The following is a 22,063-nucleotide window of genomic DNA, read 5'->3' as shown; positions in this document are numbered from 1 at the left end:
GTGAGGTCTGCAGATGCTGGAGATCAGAGATGGAAATGTGTTGCTGGAAAAGCGCAGCAGGTCAGGCAGCATCTAGGGAACAGGAGAATCGACGTTTCGGGCATTAGCCCTTCTTCAGGAATGAAGAATGCCCGAAACGCCGATTCTCCTGTTCCCTCGATGCTGCCTGACCTGCTGCGCTTTTCCAGCAACACATTTCCATTTCTAACATCAAGTAATATTACTGTGTTCTGGCCATTTCCAACAAGACAGCTTCTAACCAGTGTTGTTCATCAATAGCTTTACCAGCAAGTCAGAGGCTAAGAATTCTGCCATGAATAACTGATTCCTGACTTCCCAGAGACTGTCCATCATCCAAAAATTGAAGTATGATGGTATACCCTCCACTTGCCTGGTTGGGCATTGTTCAAACAAACTTTAAACCATTCAGCACATCCTACTTGATGCGCATCCCATCCATCAACTTTAATAATTATGATGTACCATGGCTGTATTGTGTACCATTTACAAAATGTGCTTCGATAACTCACCATGGCTCCCTCAACAGCACCTTCCAAACAGATTTCTACCCATAGATAAGGATAGCAAGTGCGTGGAATCACCACCTGCAAGTTCCTCTCAAAGCCATAGATTACCCCAACTAGGAGTTCTCTCCAAATCTTCACTATCACTGGATCTAAATTTGGGAACTCCTTTCAAACAGTGGGGTGCCTACACCCTGTGGATCACGTGATACAAGGGTAGCTCATCTCCAACTGGAGGGCAAGTAGGAATGAGTAAATAATTTCAGCCTAGCCAGAAACAAACATCCCTTCTGTTATGGCAGATGGTAAACTCTCCTGGCATATGTAGCAGCACAAAAGATTTACTCTGTGCAATAATCTGTAAAAATCCAAGTGGCCAAGAACCAAGTAAAAATCGACAACTTTATGTCTTAAAGTATAACAGAATAATTAACTAACCACTATTTACAATTTTCTTCTCTAACCTTTTACCTTCCATCCTATAATACTAGTCTGATAAAACTACCAATTAAGACTTACAAAATAACACTTTTTAAATCTCAAAACCAGGCAGCTGTAGGCTGTTTTTGGATCTTCTTGTGTCATTTTTTTCTCCTTCTTAGGAATTTCTGCATCACAGGTTACTGATCAAAAAGATACTTAGAGGTTTTTTTTTCTTCAAGCAGTCTGTTGACTGGTTGGAATGCTAGAACTTAGTTTTCCTCTCAACCTTTCAACATTCCCAGTCTTATACCTCTGAGCATCGGACTGTGTCATTGGCTTTTAAGATTGTCAATACACTCAATTCAAACTAGATTGGAAATTGGTGGGGCTTTTTAAGGGTATAATTTGAACTGATTGGCCAAATTTAAATTTGCTGGTCTCCAGGCAACAAACTAATCAAATGTTACATTGTTGCCTTACTGAGAACATTTTGTGCTGTGTCCAGTAGTTCTGCTGCATAAACTCTCAAAGGTACACCCACATCTACACACCACTTCAAATGATTAAAAAAAATCACTGACAAGTCTAAAATACAAATATTCAAAAACTGGTTGTGCCACCACTTGAATATGGCAAAGCACTGGAAGGTGCTTTCTGAAGGCATAGTCTTATCAAACAAGCATTTTCCAGAATCTCTAAAAAGACAGGTTGTGGATAGCTTCAGGATGGGAACTGCAGGCCTTATGGGACCTAAACAGCTGAAGGAACAACCACTGCGATAAAGAAAATCTGGAATATTCAAGAAGCCAGTACTTAAGCAGAAATTAGAGGATTGCTCGACTTGAGAATATTTGATTCAGGAAAGGGTAATGTCAGGGAGGGCTTTAAAAATTAATTTTACAACTAAGGCATTGCAACAATAAAAACTTGCTGATGCAGGTCTGAAAATAATGATGATGGCATGACGGGGTCTTGGCACAAGTTAGAACTTGGACAAATGCGCACTTTTAAGTGGTTTTACGTTGAATTACAGCCAGGAGAGAGATTTCAAGGCAAACACATTAAATTCATAGAAAAATTATAAGTTCCAAAAAGAATATTTCAATAATAGGATTGACATTCAAATCCACGACTAAATTTAGCATTCTTGGTTAACACAACCATTGTCTTTACCTCATTTGAAGCTTCAGCTGTTGTTATAGGACAGGCTGCTCCAGTTTCCCACAGGAATGTGACCACACAATCTTTATGATCAATGAACCTTGGACCAGAGGACTAGAGAAAGTACACAATTAAAACCATTAGCATGGTCATCCCACAAGGAAATGCAAAGCTATACTGTCAAAGCAATACATAATACTATCAATCAAGTCAAGCCTGACATTAATTCTACACGTGATTTCTGTTTATCCCAACAGAATACTAAAATCAAAGGGGTAATTTGCAGGGCTGCCAAGTCAGCAAGTTCTTTCCCAAACATATGAGCATGTATTGTATGCAATTTCCAAACATTAGAAACAAAGATCAGAACTCATGCTGCGTACCCTAAGTTTATGCTGAAAATGTGTTGCTGGAAAAGCACAGCAGGTCAGGCAGCATCCAAGGAACAGGAGAATCGATGTTTCAGGCATAAGCCCTTCTTCAGGAATGAGCGAAGTGTGTCCAGCAGGCTAAGATAAAAGGTAGGGAGGAGGGACTAGGGGAGGGGCTTTGGAAATGCAATAGAAAATACCTATCGTATTTCCAAAGCCCCTCCCCCTAGTCCCTCCTCCCTACCTTTTATCTTAGCCTGCTGGACACACTTTCCTCATTCCTGAAGGGCTTATGCCCGAAACGTCGATTCTCCTGTTCCTTGGATGCTGCCTGACCTGCTGCGCTTTTCCAGCAACACATTTTCAGCTCTGATCTCCAGCATCTGCAGCCCTCACTTTCACCCTAAGTTTACTGACTGCATTTCTATCTCTAACCTGACAATTAGCACAAGCAAAAAAAAACTCCAAGAAGCATGTTAAATATAAACAAACATTGTTAAAAGGAAACAAAGTTGAATATTACACCTTGCATTCAGAACTGGGGGAACAGAAACAGTCGAGCAAAGGGATACCATTTTATATAGCAAAAGAGGAGCATGCTGATTGGCCATGTGGTCTGAGAATTGATACAATTGGTCTTGCTTTATTTCCAGTTGAGAATGTGGTACTGGGAAAGCATAGCAGGTCAGGCAGCATCCAAGGAGCAGGAAAAAAAAAATGATGTTTCGGGCAAAAGCCCTTCTTCAGTAATGAGGCTGGAGCCTTGGGGGTGGTGAGATAAAAGGGATGAAGGCAGGGCTGGGGGCAGAAGGTAGCTGAGGGTACAACTGGTGAATAGAGGTGGGGGTAATAGTGACAGGTTAGAGGGAGGGTGGAGCAGATCAGTGGGAAGGAAAATGGACAGGTGAGACAGGCCATGAGGGCGGTGCTGAGCTGGAAGGTTGGAACTGGGATAAGGTGGGAGGACAAGAAATGAGGAAACTGGTGAAACAGACTCACTACCACAGCCACATCTCTTTTCTCAGTGCATGCCTATGGAACCAACTCTTCCCACGTGTACTCCAAACCACATTCAGACCAACGCAATTTGGATCTGAACAGTTCACCAGTTTCCTCATTTCCCCTTCCCACATCATCTCAGTTTCAACTTTTCAGCTCAGCACCGCTATCGTGACCTGTCTCACCTGTCCACCTTCCTTCCTACCTATCTATACCACCATCCCCTCCAACCTATCACCATTATCCCCCTCCATCCACCTATTGCACTCAGCTACCCTTCTCCCGCCACCGCCTCCCCAGCGCCCCCCTCACATTTCTCTCCACCTCAGACTCCCAGCCTCAATCCTGAAAAGCTTTTGCACAAAACATCAATTTTCCTGCTCCTCAGATACTGCCTGACCTGTGCGTTTCTAGCACATTTTGACTCTAATCTGCAGTCCTCACTTTCGCCTTGCTTTATTTCCATGCCAATTATGACCCAACGAATTAACATCCTCTTCTCATGCTTTATACACATCCCTTTGCTCAACTGTTTCCAGTGTCTCAAATCTAATGACTGCAAAACAAAAAGCTTTCAACTCCACAATGTTTAAGTGTGTTAAACTCTTACTAATTACTATTACTAATATTTAAATGAAGCACTATACCCAAACAAAATATGGAGTATACTTGGACTTGCAAATTGTGGCGAGTTAAGAGACGTGGACTTGTTATCTTCAAATTCCAACACATGTTGTTGGCATGGCCTAATTACATGATTTACAAGTTTACTTGGAAAATTAAAACAATGAATATTACTTATTCCTACATTGATGAGAAGTGCAAGACCACAGTTGAAAGTTTGCCATCAGGTTTCCCCACTGATAAAACTATATTGAGTAAAAGTTAGAATTTAACTGAGCCAATCTACCTCAAATCAAAAGGTTTTTGCAGAACAACCTCAATACGAACTTGCAGTAATGGGAGATTAAAACACTGGCCAAAGCGACATCTAGCAGAAGGATGTTAAAATGAGACTCCATTGGTCCTGCTCATGTGAATGGAATAAAAGAAACCACGGCACTACCTAGATTTTTCCTCTAGGCATTATCTGCAGTCATCTGTCCTATTTGTGGAACTTCAATGTGTACCAATGAACTGCTGCATTTATTTGCTTAATCTCCCATAAAGTAGCTTTTTGACTGTCAAGTGCTCTAGGACATGCCAAGGGGTAAGACAGCACACTGAAAAACTGCAAGTCATCTTTGCACAGCCTTACATTCCAATAAGGTTTTCCTTAGGATTTGTCATATCCTGGAAAGCAATGATAGGGTCACATCACAAGTGCTGAGTTTATGGAGTCTCTCATAAGCTTATTCTAAAGTACTTCTCCCTCTGTATGGTACATGATGCTACTTCATTGCTTATCCAATTATAGGATGACCCCAAGTTACTGGTAAATATGCGAAAGGTTAGGAAAAAGACGTTTAAAAATTGACACTGAAGCAACCTTTAGAAATTTGATTGATTTAAAATTAAGTCAGTAACTAGCAAATATCTGATTAGGAAGGCAAAACAGTACAAGATGATGACGACAGCAATCTGATATTAGAAAGAAAACCAGGACAAGTTTGCTGACAAGCATTAAAGCAACAAATTCCAGAGATCACAGCAGGTCAGGCAGCATCCTGATCAGTTGTGAAGAGTCATCTGGACTCAAAATGTTAGCTGTTCTCTCTCCATGGATGCTGCCTGACCCTGTGATCTCCAGAATTTGTTGTTTTCAACAGATTCCAACATCTGCAGTAATGTGTTCCTACATGCCATGAAATATTCCGCTGCTTTGGAAACTAGGCATTGTTAAATAGTTGTAAAGTAAAGAGGTGGTAAAAGGGAAATTTCCTTACCAGTTCTTTTGAACAACTCAGGTGAATACGGGTGATGTAAGAGATTTTATTACCATCGGAATTCACACATGCCGAACCATTTACGTATTCCAAAATAATCCGTCCATCTGTGTCTAGCTTGGGGCCATTTTTGGCAATACCCAGATTGCTAATGGATACTTTTTCATAAAGTGCATCCTAAACATAAAACAAATTTTATATAACCAATTGTATCTTCCTAACACTAGTTTAAGTTTTCTACCATGTTAAAATCTATAACCAAGAGTTGACAAGTTTGCCAAGTTATAAAGGCAAATGAAATTGTCAGAACAGCAGTTTCAGAGAACGTAGTTTCAAATAATGGTATATTGCTTAACTATTTTAAACATGAAAATGAAGGGACCACATTTGGTTAATTTTGTTACAATATGCTAAACAAGCTCAGGTTAATCTTAAATTCACACTTGACTAACAAGCCAACAGTTTACATTAGAAATGCAACTTGAATTAATATTTATGTGCACCCTTACAAAATCTCTTTCATACTCCATCAGGCAGACTCCCGCATTGCGATCACATCCTGGAATTGGATTCAGAGGTCTACAGACGTTGATATAATACTTCTTGTGGTTACTTGATGTTGTGTCCATTGCAAACCAGTTACTTTCATCACTGTCTTCGGACTTTGATAATCTAAGTGGAAGAGATTTTTCAAAAGGTGCAAAAGATTCAAAGATTTGGAACATGTGTCTTGTGATTACTCACCACCTCCCTCACCCTCCCAAAAGCCCCATAGTGCTGCAAACTTTACGTAAAGCAATGTTTCGGACCTCATCCTGCAATCTAAGTTGCTGTCCTTCAGATGACACACCATAGCTCTTTGTGCCAAATTTCCAGGTTAAAGGCAGCAATATCAATACTTGAGTTTGTCTACTGAAGATTAGAGGATGTGCAGGATTGGCTTCCAACTTGATGAGCTTTAGTTGGTCACAACAGAAGTTTGATTACAGACCAGGCCAACTAAGCAATAAAATGGAAAAACAGATCAGCCTGCATGGTGCCAAATCAATACAGATTTTAAAATTATAATGAAGAAATCTGCAAGGCTGTCAAATTGAGTTTTTTGGGAAAATTACATGAAAAGCCCACATAAACATGTCATCTAGAGATAACAGTTTACATGGCTAAACTGCAGTTGAATGCTGAACACAAACTTCAGAATTGATATTTACCAAAAGACTTATCTAAGTGAAGATTCTCAGTCTTCAGTTCAGAGGGAGAACATTAAAAGGACAATAGCCCCAAGGAATTATTTGGGTAAAGACCTGTTCAGTTATCAGAATTTAACTAAAAGCACGTGGAGTGGTAAACAAGCCCTAAATCTTTCTAGGTTTTTGACTTTTACCCCCAATACCTCTTACTCCACATCAAGTAGAATAAGATACCCTAGTTTTATTTTTCGTTACTTGTATGCAGGTGTTACTGACCGAGCACCAATTTACTGCCCATTGAGTAGCGTGCTAGAGGGACTTCATAGGGCAGATAAGAGTCAATCCTATGGCTGCAGAACTGGAGTCACGTGTAGGCCAACCAGATAAGGATGCCAGATTTTCTTCTCTAAAAAGGACATTCGTGAACCATATGGGATCTTACGACAATTGATAGTAGCTTTTTATTGAACTCAAATTTCACCATCTGCTATTTACTAACATTGGCTAGCTTTGAAACCATTGCCCCAGGATATCAACATGAAGCTCTACATTACTAATTCAGTGACATTACCACTGGTCCACAGTGAGTAGATAAACCCACTAAATCCAAAACTTTCAGCATTATAGTTTTATAGTAGCTTACAATATTCTGCACAAATTCATGCACTCAAGTTACCTACAGTACATTTTCCAACTCTATCATAGTTTAGATGACTTTAGCAGTGTTGGAAAATTCCAACCTATTAAATGGTACAATTTCAGCTAAAAGAGAAGGAAGCAATCTCCAAATGATAATTTAAGACATAAAATGTGAGCAAAGTGAAGGTTAAAGGCAAACTTTATTTAAATCCTGCAACTGCAGATTACAACACCTTGCTAGGATCAATTTTTTAAAGATGGAAAATTGAAGTGTAGTTTATGAACTTAAGATATACCGACATTAAATGCATCAATGTTGCATTCTTACCTTGACAGATCATACTGTTGCTTTGTAACCTCATTTGTCACGATACAGTCTATTGGCACTTCAGGGCAAACATATTGTGTATACCACTTGAAATTGTAAGTGTACTCATCTTCCTCCTAATGATAAAAGGCAACTAATTGCAGCATTAACTTTCTACTTTTTATTAAATACAAAAGAACATAAGATATAGGAACAGAATTAGGTCTTTTGACCCACCAAGCTTGATCCACCATTTGATCATGCCTGATAGGCTTCTCAATCTCATTTTCCTGCCTTCTTCATGCATCCTTTGATGTCCGTACTGATCAAGATCTGTTCTGACGACACACAAATGACTTGGCTAAGAGGCTGCGGCAATTACCCACCCTCAACTGAAGAAATTCCTCCTCACTTGAACAAACAGACTTTGGGGTACAAGTTCACAGTTCCCTGAAGGTAGAGTCACAGGTAGACAGGGTAGCGAAGGTGACATTTGGTACACTTGCCATCGGGCATAGGAGCTGAGGGGTCATGTGGCAGCTGTACTGGACATTGGTTTGGCCACTTTTGGAATACTGCATTCAATTCTGGTCTCCCTGATATAGGAAGGATGTTATCAAACTTTTAGAGTTCACAAAAGGGTGCTTTCAGGATTGGAGGGTTTGAGCTTAACTGAGAGGCTGAATAGGCTGGGGCTATTTTCTCTGGAGGGGTGACTTTATAGAGATTCAAGATCATGAAGGGTTTCCATGCTATATAAGTCCATGATTCTATGAGCAGCATGGATAGGGTGAATAGCCAAGGTCTTTTTCCCCAGAGGGGAAAGAAACCTAGATGGCATAGGTTTAATCAGAGGGGAAAGACTTGAAAGGGACCTGAAGGGCAACATTTTCAGTGTGTGGAATGAGCTGCCAGAGGAAGTGGAGGAGGCTGGTACAATGGGGCAGCATAATGGCTCAGTGGTTAGCACTGCTGCCTCACAGCACCAGGACCCCAGGTTTGATTCCAGCCTCGGGAGACTGTGGAGTTTGCACTCTCGTATCTGCGCGGGTTTCCTCCGGATGCTCCAGTTTCCTCCAACAGTCCAAAGATGGGCAGGTCAGATAAAATGGCCATGTTAAATTGCCCATAGTGTTAGGTACATTAGTCAGAGGGAAATGGGTCAGGGTGGGTTACTCTTCAGAGGATCGGTGTGGACTGGTTGGTCTGTAGGGCCTGTTTCCACACCGTAGGGAATCTAATCTAATTAGAAGATTTAAAAGGAGTGTCTGAATGGGTACATGGATAGGAAGGGTCTACAGAGCCATACGCTGACAAAGTGGGGCTTCATTAAGATATCGAATCCAGATGGACGAGTTGGACCAAAGGATCTGTTTCTGTGCTGCACAATTATGACAGTTCTAAAAGATTGTCCCTTCACTGAGGCGGTGCTCTTGGGTCATAGTTTTCCCGTTAGTGGAAAGATTTTCTCCATGTCCACTCTATCCAGGCCTCAATATTTTGAGTATTTCAATGAGACCCTCGCTCATCTTTCTAAACTCCATTGAGTACACACCCAGTACACATTCATATGACAAGGCCTTCATCCCAGAGATCATTCTGGTAAATCTTGCCTGGAATCCCTCCAAAGCCAACACATTCATCCTTTAGGGGGAGGCATGGCCTTGTTAGTGAAAGATAGTATAACAGTGGCCGAGAGAACTTTTGATGAGGACTCGTCTACTAAGGTAGTGTGGGCTGAGGTTAGAAACAGGAGGAGGGGTCACACTTCTTGGATTTTTTTTTAAAAAATAGGTCTCCGCAGAGTTCCAGGGAGGTGGGAGAGAGGATTAGCTACATTATTCTGGGGAGGAGTGAAAGGAACAGGGTGGTCATTATGGGGGACTTTAACTTCCCCAACATCGATTGGGAATGTTATAGCTCTAGTACGTCAGATGGATCAGGAGGGTTTCCTGACACAGCATGTCAAAGAGCTGACAAGAGGGAAGGCCACACTGGATCTGGTGCTTGGTAATGAGGAGAAAGTGAGGTCTGCAGATGCTGGAGATCAGAGATGGAAATGTGTTGCTGGAAAAGCGCAGCAGGTCAGGCAGCATCTAGGGAACAGGAGAATCGACGTTTCGGGCATTAGCCCTTCTTCAGGAATGGTAATGAACCAGGTAATGAACCAGGCCAGGTGTTCGATGTAGTTCAGGTGAGCACTTGAGAGAGTGACCACAATTCAGTTACGTTTAGTTTAGCAGTGGAAAGGGATAGGTACATGCCACAGGTCAAGAGTTATCGATGGGGCAAAGGCAATTATTATGCGATTAGGCAAGAATTAGATGCATAGAATGGGGTAGCAAAATGCAGGGGATGCAGACAATCTAAACGTGGAGCTGATTTAAGGAACAGATATTGCATGTCCTTGATAGGTATGTCTGTCAGGCAGGGAGGAAGTGATAAGGTAAGGAAACCGTGGTTTACTACAGAACTTGCATCTCTTGTTAAGAAGAAAGAGGCTTGTGTGTTGATGAGGCAAGATGGTACAGATGAGGCAATGGAGAGTTACAGATCAGCTAGGAAGGATTTAAAGAGAAAGTTAAGAAGAGCAAAGAGAGGACACAAGCAGTCTTTAGCAAATAAAATAAAGGAGAACCCTAAAGCTTTCTATAGGTATGTGAGGAATAAAAGGATGATTAGGGTAGCAATAGGGCCAAAGACAGAAGTGGGAAGTTGAGTGTGGACCCTGTAGAGATCGGAAAGGTGCTAAATGGACATTTCTCATTGGTGTTCACTCAGGAAAAGGAAAATATTGTAGAGAAGAAAGACGTACAAGATACTAGACGAGAAAGGATCAAGGTTAGTTACACACAGGTGTTATTAATTCTAGAAGGAGCAAAAATAGACAAGTCCCCAGGGCCAGATAGGATTTATCCAAAGATTCTCTGGGAAGCTAGAGAGGAGATAGCAGAGCCTTTGGCTTTGATATTTGAGTCGTCATTGTCTATGGGTTTAGTACCTGAGGACTGGAGGATTGCAAATGTTGTACCCTTGTTCAAGGACAGCAGAGATGACCCAGGTAATTATAGACCGGTGAGCCTTACTTCTGTTGTAGGAAAGGTTTTGGAAAGAATTATAAGAGATAAGATTTATCTAGCAAGCAACAATTTGATTTCAGATAGTCAACATGGTTTCGTCAAGGGCAGGTCGTGTCTCACAAACCTCAGTTTTTTGAGAAGGTGACCAAGCATGTAGATGACGTTAGGGCAGTTGACGTGTTATACTTGGACTGCAGTAAAGCCTTTAATAAGATTCCACATGGTAGGCTGATGGAGAAAATGCAGAGCCATGGAATGAAGGGTGATTTAGCAGTTTGGACTACAAACTGGCTTTCTGGAAGGCGGCAGCAAATGGTGGTTGATGGAAACCAGTCTGGAGTACAGTTACTAGTGGTCTGCCACAGGGATCTGTTTTGGGACCACTGCTGTTGGTCATTTTTATAAATGACAAAGACGCAGGCATAGGTGGATGGATTAGTAAATTTGCAGACGACACTAAAGTCGGTGGAGTAGTGGACAGTTTGGAAGAATGTTGCGGGGGACTTGGATAAACTGCAGAATTCGGCTGAGAGGTGGCAAATGGAGTTCAATGCAACTAAATGTGAGGTGATGCACTTTGGGAAGAATAACAGGATGGCAGAGTACTTGTCAATGGAAAGAATCTTGGTAGTGTGGATGTGCAGAGGGATCTTGGAGTCCATATGCATGGATCCCTAAAAGTTGCCACTCAGGTGGATAGTGCTGTTAAGGCGGCACATGGTGCATTAGGTTTCATTGGTAGAGGGATTGAGTTCTGGAACCAGCATACAAACACTGGTGCAACCACAGTTGGAATATTGTGTACAGTTCTGGTCACCCCATTACAGAAAGGATGTGGAAGCATTGGAAAAGGTGCAGAGGAAATTTACCAGGATGTTGCCTGGTCTGGAGGGAAGGTCTTATGAGGAAAGGCTGAGAGACTTGGGTCTGTTCTCATTGGAGAGAAGGCGGCTAAGAGGGGGGATTTGATAAAGACATACAAGATGATCAGGGGATTAGATAGGGTAGACAAAGACTTTTTCGTAGGATGATGATGTCAGCTTGTACGAGAGCACACAACTACAAATTGAGGGGTGATAGATTTAAGACAGATGTCAGAGGCAAATTCTTTAAGCAGAGTGTGGTAAGGGCGTGGAATGCCCTACCTGTGAAGGTGGTCAACTCAGCCATATTAGGGAGATTTAAACAATTCTTAGATAAGCACATGGATGATTTTGGAATAATGTAGGGTGACTAGCTGAGAATAGTTCACGGGTCGCCGCAACATCAAGAGCCGAAGGGCCTGTTCTGTGCTGTATTGATCTAAGTTCTTATTCTAGATACAGGGCCCAAAACTGCCCTCAATATTCCAAATGTGGTCTCACTCGAGTATTATACAGCCTCAGCAGTATCTCTGCGCTTGTATTCTAGCCCTCATGAATTTGCTAACACTGCATTTGCTTTCCTTTTCATCACAATTTGAGAATTTGAAAAACTTTGGAACTTGGAAGGAAGCTATTAAGGAGCCAAGAAACATGACATGAATTTTTTTTAAAGCAAATCCTATTCAAAAATGACCAACTTCAATAGTAAGTGAATGCACAATTTTGAAAATGCTTTCATTCCCTCAGACTTATTGCAATGGCTCACCAGTCAGGTTAATAGGTTCTAACAAGTTGAGAAATTAATTTCATCAGCTCACAAATGAAGCAAAGATCCTAAAATAGGGTTCCATCTAACTGCTTACTAAAACTCTAAACTGGAAATTATCAGGCAACAGTACTAAACAAACAAAGTCAGTGAAAGGACTTGTGTTGTATAGTATCAACTTGCCCATACAGAAGTCTAATAACTGACCTCAAATTCTGGATGTCCTTCACCTGCATCTCGATCACACAGGAATGTTATGTGTGTGGATCGTCTGACGTGCTGCCCATTGTTGTATGCTGTCCCATTTGTATAAACCAGATGAATGATCCCATCATAGTATGACAATCTCGAATTGGACTCCCCTAGGTTCCAAAAGGTTTGATCACTAAGGATTAAACGCATAATTAGAACACAAAAACAGGAGATGATCAGCGTCACATCAGATATGCAGGGCAGGTACGAACTGGACAACAAGTAGTAATTTCAACATTCCGATCTTTGTAAGTGAGTGGAGTAGCTTTCTTCAACAGCAGAAATAGAACAACTTTTATTTACTGAACATAAAACTCCATGGAGAACAAAATGGTACTAAGTTACATATGGAGCAGAAGAAACTGGAAAATGTTAGGAGGAGGAAATGAGCGGTCTGAACAATCATGCAGAAAACTCATTTTCTGATCAAATGTAATTCCAAAATGGTGGCTGGAGTGTTACCAGGTCGGGTGTTGAATCGCAGTGAGGGAGCACGGATTTATAATAAGGCTGCCATCTTCTAAGAATTGAATTGAAGGCAATTTTTGCTCACCCAAAGCTGCCTGTCTGACAGTAGACGTGAAAAGAGGGATACCAGTGATTCACAGCTAGGTGTACATGTAAAAGCTGATCTGTTTTCAGTTGACAATGCCAAGCAACATACATACAATTAGGAGGGATCCAAACATAGATCAAGGTATACTGGAATTAACTGAAAATAAATGCAATTGATGGCAATTCTCTGGCTGCAATAAAAAGGAATGGGATCAGCTGAATGCATTTTTCACCCAGTTGGATGGTGATGGAGAGAAATTACAGAGGGTTGGAGTGATCAACTTTGTCAATGGATGCTATTGAAATTGTTGGAGGTATCACGGTCAGATAAGATGCGATTTATAACTTGACTAAATGACATTTCAGAATATAGAGAGCAAGAGCAGGATTCAAATACAAAATTCTGGAGAGATGGGCACCAGTTTGGGAGATGACAATGTGCTCCAAGACTGGAGACACATGAGAAGTCAGAAATGGGACAGCAGCTTGCATTAATGCAAAAGTTCATGACTTTAGAGCTGATGGACAGATAATTATCACCCCTCAGGAGACCCTTACAGGAAGTTTGATTTGAGGGGCTAAGGAAAGAAGTGACAGAAACAGCTGATTAGGTGGTCTTCATCTTGGTAATGCTGCAATTCAAGAGTGTAGCTTACTTGCTGTTGGAGATGGGGTAGAGGAGACAGTAAGTTAGCTTGTATTTCAGCATGATCCTAGGGGTGACACACGCCACTAGTTTTAGCAATAACACAATTAAGCCAGAATGACACTAAATATCAACACAAAATAACCCTTAAATCCATAACTTAAAAAAAATCAGAGCGACATCAATGTGCATCTCAAGAGACTGTCAGCAAATAATTTTATAGAAAAGTAGCATGTTGCATTTAGAAAAACGACAGATTAATACATTCCTATGCTCTCCATAGTCAATGTATTCAGTGTACCAAATTCACGAACAAATTCATACAAACACACTGGTTGCACCAAACCAATGGTCACTTACAGCAGGGATTCCTGACAAGCACCAGAATTTTTCTCACAGCCATCCTTGAAAACATTGCCACATACATTTATATAGAAATTGTACGTCTCAGATTTAACTTGGTAATGCCCATTTTTTTTGGTTAGAGGTGAAAGGTCATACAAAAACCCTAGGAATAAACAGAACAATAATTTTTACAAGGCAACAACTAACAATGGTTTTAATTAAAATTTACAAAGTAGGCACAATAAAACATGCAATTAATCTACTGGTGAATTAAGTTAATTGTATTAATGTTAATGCTTTACAGTTGGAGGACAAGAAGAATCTAGAGTACATGGAGAACTTTTAGGGCAACAAGGATTAATTAGGAAAGAGGCTTATCTTTGCAATGTTGCCTTCTGTACATGAACTAGATTTAAGTAAATCATGTCTAATTTCACACGTCTTCAACTGGCTTCAGAACAAATTAATACTGAAACAGAAGAGTTTCTAATCTTCAACTGTAGATGACAAAAGAAAGCTTTGAGGAAGGATGTAAATACATGGGAAGCAGATCAGAGGTTTTGAGATAACACCTCAAATGAGCAGACTGCCTTACAAGGAAGTATTGACAGGCAAGGTTTGTTATCAACTGAAATTTAGAAGAGTAAGAGGAAACCTAAACGAAACATAAGATGGAGTTGTCTTAACAGGTTAGATGGGAAGAGAATGTTTTGTTGTCTAGAACTGAGTCATGAGCTAAAAACGGGATCACCCATTTAAAAGATATAATGTAAAAGTCTTTGGAACACTTCCTGCCAAGGGAAATGTAAGCAGTCTGAAGTTTTAAGCAAGAGGGTGAACAGTAATTAAACACAAGCAAGAATGCAGATTTGAGTTAAAATCAGATCAGAGCCAACAAAGCAGCCTCAAGGGGTCAAATTGCCTACTTTGGTTTGCTCTTAGGAGCACATTTCAAGAAATACTGCAGGGTCTTGAGGTGCAGTGGTAGTACCCTTCACTTTGGAAGGTCGGTCTGGTTTGAAGTCCTAACTAATCCACAGATGTCTCAAAACATGTCTGAACAGGAAGATGAAAAAAACTTCATAATAAAATCAACCACCTCTCTGATACATTGGGCAATTATAAGCTATTAACCCTTGCACGTGCACAGAAGCCAAAATACATCTTTCTTCAAAGTCTAGTAAATTGGAAACCTCCAATCTAAGGAGATGTGGTGCAAGACTAGCCTCACTTCCTCCAAAAATGATAGGCAAGTGCAATTAAGGTGCAGAGCACTTCAATTAATCTGTGCTCTGATGAATGACGACGTGGTGGTGATGTTGGATTGGGGTGGACTAGGTCAGAAGTCAGATGATAGTCTAACAGGTCTATTTGAAATCAGACTTTCGGAGCACTGCCCCGTCAACAGGAGAAGGGCTAACACTCCGAAAGCGTGTGATTTCAAATGGATCTGTTGGACTATAACCTGGTGTCAGAGTTCAACTCTGTTGAATTAATTCAGAGTATAATCCCTGAAGTTGGGAAATTGGAACAGAAAATATTATTGGCACAACACTCAGTTTATGACGGCAGGAAAACTGATTAAAGCCTCAGAATACAGGATGATATAGACAGACTAGTCAGATAGAGTCAGAGATGTACAGCACGGAAACATACCCTTCGGGTCAACTCGTCCATACCGGCCAGATATCCTAACCTAATCTAATCCCATTTGCCTGCACTTGGGCCATATTCCTCTAAATCCTTCCTATTCATATATCCACTAATGCCTTTTAAATAATGCAAATGTACCTCCACCACTTCCTCTGGCAGCTCATTCCACACATGCACCATCCTCTGCGTGAAAAAGTTGCCCCTTATGTCCCTTTTATATCTTTCCTCAACCTAAACTTATGCACTCTAATTCTGGACCCCCACCCCAAGGAAAAGACTTGGTCTATTTTACCTTAATACCTGTCCCTCATGATTTTATAAACCTCTATAAAAAGGTCACCCCTCAGCCTCAAGACACTCCAGGGAAAACAGCCCAGCCTATTCAACCTCACCCTATAGCTCAAATCCTCCAACCCAGGCAACATCCTTGTAAATCTCTTCTGAACCCTTTCAAGTTTCGCAACATCCTTCCAAGAGGAAGGAGAACAGAATTGCTCACAATTTTCTGTAGAAGTGATTAGATTAGATTACTTAGTGTGGAAACAGGCCCTTCGGCCCAACAAGTCCACACCGACCCTCCAAAGAGCAACCCACCCAGACCCATTCTCCTACATTTATCCCTTCACCTAATACTACGGGCAATTTGGCATGGTCAATTCACCTAAAGTGCACATTTTTGGACCCTGGGAGGAAACCCACGCAGTCACGGGGAGAACGTGCAAACTCCACACAGACAGTTTCTTGAGGCAGGAATTGAACCCAGGTTTCTGGCGCTGAGAGGCAGCAGTACTAACCACTGTGCGACAAAGGGAATTCAATTCTGACAAGTGAGAGATGCATTTTGGGAAAATTAACAGAGCACATGTTCAATGGTAGGACCCTCTGAGGCAGAGGATCAGAGCAAACTTGGTGTGTACATCCATAGATCCTTGAAGGTAGCAGGACAGATCAAGAGAGATTATGGCAGCATATTAAATATTCCCTTTAATAGTCATGGTATTGAATTTAAGAGCAATGTGATGCTTACAATGTTGGATAGGACACAGCTGGAGTACTGTGCAGAGTTCTGGTTGCCACACTAGGCAAGATTTGACTGCACGAGAAATCTGATTGACGCAAAGTTTGAAGGGTAGAGAGAGAGTCAACAAGAATGGATTAGTTAAGTTGGAGCAGGTGCTTGGGGCAAGATTTCAGGATTAATTTCACCCAGAGGTTGATGAGTAGCTGAAAACTCATTTTTAAAAAGGTTGATAGAAGCAGGAGCCCTCAATCTTAGATGTACTCAGATGAGCAGCTGAAATGCCATAGCACAAAGGCCATCTGCCAAGTGCTGGAAAATGGAATTAGAATAGATAGACCCGGATAAGCTGAGGCAAAGGAAGTTTCTCATTTGTTTCTACATTGATTCTCAAACTAAAATGTACTTGCTGCTGACAAAAATAAGATGAATGGCTTAATATTTTCAGAAAGTGGAGGGATCAGAGAAGTCTGGTTGAGATACAGCTGCTTGTCAAAGCACAAGTGGAAGCTAATGCGGTGATATTGCTGAGGGATGTTGTGCAGTTGAAAAAGAAGCAAAGTCATCGCATATAGCCTTACATACCTCGGTAGATTGGAAACCCTATTCTTTCCAATTGTAACATTTTACACTGCTCCCTTCCATTCATACAATTAACAAGATAGACAAATCAGTGACACAAGAAGAAAATGGGTATAATTTTATGAAATAACTACCTAGAGGCTGGGTCCTGTCACCAATTCCCCCTTTATTTAGGAATTGACAGTACACTGACTGTGGCCAACCAGTTTGGAGTCAGCTCTCGAATGGAGGAGGAGATCCTGACCTCCTGCCTATATTGGTCAGCCGAAGCTTTCCGGATTAGCCCAGGCTAACCACTCTAATCAATCAGTACAATCAGTACATTGCCCAGTACATCCAGTTTTAACAACATCACCTTGATAAACTGATCGCTATCTTAGTTTGTAGGGTTTCGGACTACTCGTTACTTTGATCAGATCCTTAGCAGGCAACCATTACATCGATCATGTTATTCCCAGCCTTCAGGTTTGTCTCCAGCACACCTTATTTGTAATTACCTCTGCCTCAATTAGCTGGATCATTGGTCATCCCTTTCATTTACTATTCAGCCTTTGACACTTTATTCACCATCTGACATTGTCGATCACCTGCTGAGACTTACCATTCAGCCTGTCGACACTCCTCTCACTATTTGTACAATCTTGATCTCTCTGCCAATAAATTGTGCCTGTATGCTTTCCTTTGCTTCACCTGATGAAAGGGCAGTGCTCCAAAAACTTGTGATTTTAAATAAGCCTGTTGGACTACAACCTGGCGCATTGTGACTTGACCTTGCCCACATCAATCCAACAATGGCACCTCCACATCATGGCTACCATTGAAAGGAAAACAGAGTTGGGTAGTGCTGATGAGGGATGGGGTCAGAATATCAGTGAGAGGATCTCAGATTGGAAGAATCAAGCAGAAACAGGAAGTGGCAGCAAACATGGTTTGGTTTATATACCATTTTATTTGGTGAAGCAAAGGAGCCATCAGGAGGTAGTGACCATTCTTGGTAGTGTGGATGTGCAGAGGGATCTTGAAGTCCATGTACATAGATTCCTAAAGGTTGCCACCCAGGTGGATAGTGCTGTTAAGGGATACGGCATGTTAGGTTTCATTCGTAGAGGGATTGAGTTTCGGAGCCACGATATCATGTTGCAATTATACAAAACGCTGGTACTGCCACACTTGGAATATTGTGTACAGTTCTGGTCCCCATATTTCAGGAAGAATGTGGAAGCACTGGAAAAGGTTCAGAGGAGATTTACGAGGATGTTGCCTGGTCTGCAGGGAAGGTCTTATGGGGAAAGGCTGAGAGACTTGAACCTGTTCTCATTGGCAAGGCAGCAGCTAAGAGGGGATTTGATAGAGACGTACAAGTTTTGAGAAAATTTGTAGCTCAGGTTGAGGTTTTGGATGCAGATTTGCTCGCTGAGATGAAAGGTTCATTTCCAGACGTTTCATTACCTTACTAGGTAACATCTTCAGTGAACCTCATGCGAAGCAATACTGAAACTTCCTGCTATGTTTGGGTTCCTTTGGGTTGGTGATGCCATTTCCTTTGGTATGTTATTTCCGGTGAAGTCACTTCCTGTTCCTTTTCTCAGGGGATGGTAGGTGGGGTCTAATTCGATGTGTTTGTTGATAGACCTCCGGTTGGAATGCCATGCTTCCAGGAATTCTCAGGCATCTTTGTTTGGCTTGTCCTAGGATGGATGTATTGTCCCAGTCGAAGTGGTGTCCTTCTTCATCTGTATGTGAGGATACTAGTGAGTGTACGGATGAGGAAGGACACCACTTTGACTGGGACAACACATCCATCCCAGGACAAGCCAAACAAAAAGACACGAGAATTCCTAGAAGCATGGCATTCCAACCAGAACTATCAACAAACATCAGGTTAGACCCCATCTACCACCCCCTGAGAAAAGGAACAGGAAGTGACTTCGCCAAAGAAACCCAACCAAATAGAAAGCAGGAAGTTTCAGCATTGCTTCGCATGAGGTCCATTGAAGATGTTACCTACTAAGGTAATAAACATCTGGAAATGAACCTTTCAGCTCAGCGAGCAAACCTACATCCAGAGATATACAAGATGATCAGAGGATTAGATAGGGTAGACAGTGAAAGTCTTTTTCCTAGGATGATTACTTCAGCGTGTATGAGGGGGCATAACTACAAATTGAGGAGTGATAGATTTAAGACAGATGTCAGAGGCAGGTTTTTAATGCAGAGAGTGGTAAGGGCGTGGAATGCCCTACCTGCTAGTGTAGTCAACTCAACCACATTAGGGAGATTTAAACAATCCTTAGATAAGCACATGGATGATTTTGGGATAGTGTAGGAGGACGAGCTGAGAATAGTTCACAGGCCGGCGCAACATCTGAGGGCCGAAGGGCCTGTTCTGCGCTATATTGTTCTACGTTCTATAATATAAGTGTAAATCTACAATTTGAGAGGGAGAAGGGAGAATCGGGAGGGTCAGTATTGCAGTTGAACAAAGGGAACTATAGAGCTCAGAAGAGCTGGTCAAAGGTCAATGGTTCAATACCCTAGCAGTGGAAGATATTTCTGGATATAACGCAGAAGGTGCAGGACTAGTTCATTCCAAAGAGGAAGATAGATGCTAAGGGGAGGCAGGGATAGCCATGGCTGACGAGGGAAGTTAATGACTGTATAAAGATAAAAGAGAAGTAGCAAAGATCAGCAGGAAGCCGGAGGACTGGGAAACCTTTAAAGAGCAGAGGATAACTAAAAAGGCAATATTTAGAGAAAGAGAGGTACGAAGACAAACCAGCCAAAAATATGAAGGAGAATAGTAAAAGCTTTTTTAGGTATCTGAAAAGAAAAAAATGGTTAAGACTAAAATTGGGCCCTTGAAGACAAATAGATGAATTTATTATGGGAACAAGGAAATTGAAGAGTTGAATAGGTACTTTGGATCTGTCTTCACTGGGGAAGACAGATCCAATCTCCCAGATGTAATTGAGGCTGAAGGACCTAGGGTAATGGATGAACTGAAGGAAATTTATATTAGGCAAGAAATGGTGTTGGGTAGACTGTTAGGTCTGAAGGCTGATAAGTCCCCAGTACTTGATGGTCTGCATCCCAGGGTATTTAAGGAGGTGGCTCTAGAAATAGTGGACGCATTGATAATCATTTTGCAATGTTCTATCGATTCAGGATCAGTTCCTGTGGATTGGAGGGTGGTTAATGTTGTCCTACTTTTCAAGAAGGAAGGGAGAAAAAAAACAGAATTATAGACTAGTAAGACTGACGTCAGTGGTGGAAAAGATACTGGAGTCATTTAGAAATATGAAATTGCAACTCATTTGGATAGCACTAACAGGATAGGTCAGTCAGCATGGATTTACAAAGGGGAAATCTTGCTTGACTAATCTTTGGAATTTTGAGGATGTAACTATGAAGATGGACAAGGGAGAGCTAGTGGATGTAGTGTACCTGGACTTTCAGAAAGCCTTTGATATGGTCCCACATAGGACATTAGTGAGCAAAATTAGGGCACATGGTATTGGGGGCCAGGTACTAACTTGGATTGAAAATTGGCTGACTGACAAGCAGCAAAGAGTAGTGATAAACGGGTCCCTTTTGGATCAGCAGGCAGTAACCAGTGGGGTACCACATCATTCAGTGCTAGGACCACAGCTGTTTACAATATATAGTGATATAGATGAAAGCATTAAAAGTAATATTAGCAAATTTGCTGATGACACAAAGCTGGTGGCAGGGTGAAATGGGAGGAGAATGTTATGAGAATACAGGGTGACTTGGACAGGCTAGGTGAGTGGACGGATGCATGGCAGATGCAGTTTAATGTGAGTAAATGTGTGGTTATCCACTTTGGTGGCAAGAACAGGAAGGCAGATTATTATCTAAATCAAGTTAGGTGAAGGAGAAGTACAACGAGATCTAGGTGTTCTTATACATCAGTCAATGAAAGTAAGCATGCAGGCACAGCAGGCAGTGAAGAAAGCTAATGGCATGCTGGCCTTCATAAGAGGAATTAAATATAGGAGCAAAGAGGTCCTTCTGCAGCTGTATAGGGCCCTGGTGAGACCGCATCTGGAATATAGTGTGTAGCTTTGGTCTCCAAATTTGAGGAAAGACATTCTGGCTATTGAGGCAGTGTAGCATAGGTTCACTAGGTCAATTCCCAGAATGGCGGGACTATCGTATGTTGAAAGATTGGAGCGACTGGACTTGTATACACTTGAGTTTAGAAGGATGAGAGGGGGATCTGATTGAGATGTATAAAATTATTAAAGGATTGGACACTCTGGAGGCAAGAAGCATGTTTCCGCTGATGGGTGAGCCCAGAACCAGAGGAGACAGTTTCAAAATAGGCCATTTAGAACACAGTTGAGGAGAAACTTCTTCACCCAGAGAGTGGTGCATGTATGGAATGCTCTGTCCCAGAAGGCAGTGGAGGCCAAGTCTCTGGTTACTTTACAGAAAGAGATGGACAGAGCTCTTAAATAATGAAATCAAGGGTTATGGGGATAAGGCAGGAACAAGATACTGATTGTGAATGATCAGCCATGAACATAATGAATGGTGGTGCTGGCTCAAAGGGCTGAATCGCCTACTCCTGCACCTATTGTCTATTGACATAGGACATGGTATAAACCAAGAAAATAGAAGGGTATATAACAGTGAATGCTGCAATCATGCGTAGCTTCAATTTACATTCAGGCTGTATAGAAGTAGTAAGGAATAATGTTGCAAATGAAGATTGCTTGGAATGTGTTTGAAAGACTTTACCAGAGTAACATGTTGAGGAATCAACAAGGGCAAAAGCTA

At 41.5% G+C, this 22,063-nt stretch overlaps 1 protein-coding gene across 1 annotated transcript in view; it reads right to left on the bottom strand.

Moving 5' to 3' along the window:
• igf2r (insulin-like growth factor 2 receptor) overlaps window positions 1-22,063 on the bottom strand; it is a 218,934-nt gene that overhangs the window by 111,029 nt on the left and 85,842 nt on the right. The window contains exons 15-20 of the mRNA XM_043696288.2: window positions 14,023-14,170; window positions 12,417-12,594; window positions 7,522-7,637; window positions 5,874-6,036; window positions 5,365-5,541; window positions 2,121-2,222 (exon numbers count right to left, since the gene is read on the bottom strand). Of these exons, the coding sequence (XP_043552223.2) occupies window positions 2,121-2,222; window positions 5,365-5,541; window positions 5,874-6,036; window positions 7,522-7,637; window positions 12,417-12,594; window positions 14,023-14,170 (884 nt within the window). The remainder of the gene's footprint in view (window positions 1-2,120; window positions 2,223-5,364; window positions 5,542-5,873; window positions 6,037-7,521; window positions 7,638-12,416; window positions 12,595-14,022; window positions 14,171-22,063) is intronic.

This window comes from Chiloscyllium plagiosum, unplaced genomic scaffold (assembly GCF_037043375.1).
Source record: "Chiloscyllium plagiosum isolate Xiang-an unplaced genomic scaffold, Cpla_swu_hap1 HiC_scaffold_10, whole genome shotgun sequence".
NCBI classification, from domain to species: Eukaryota; Metazoa; Chordata; class Chondrichthyes; order Orectolobiformes; family Hemiscylliidae; genus Chiloscyllium; species Chiloscyllium plagiosum.
The sequence above is the reverse complement of the archived record's forward strand: the minus strand, read 5'-3'. Positions and strand labels throughout refer to the sequence as shown.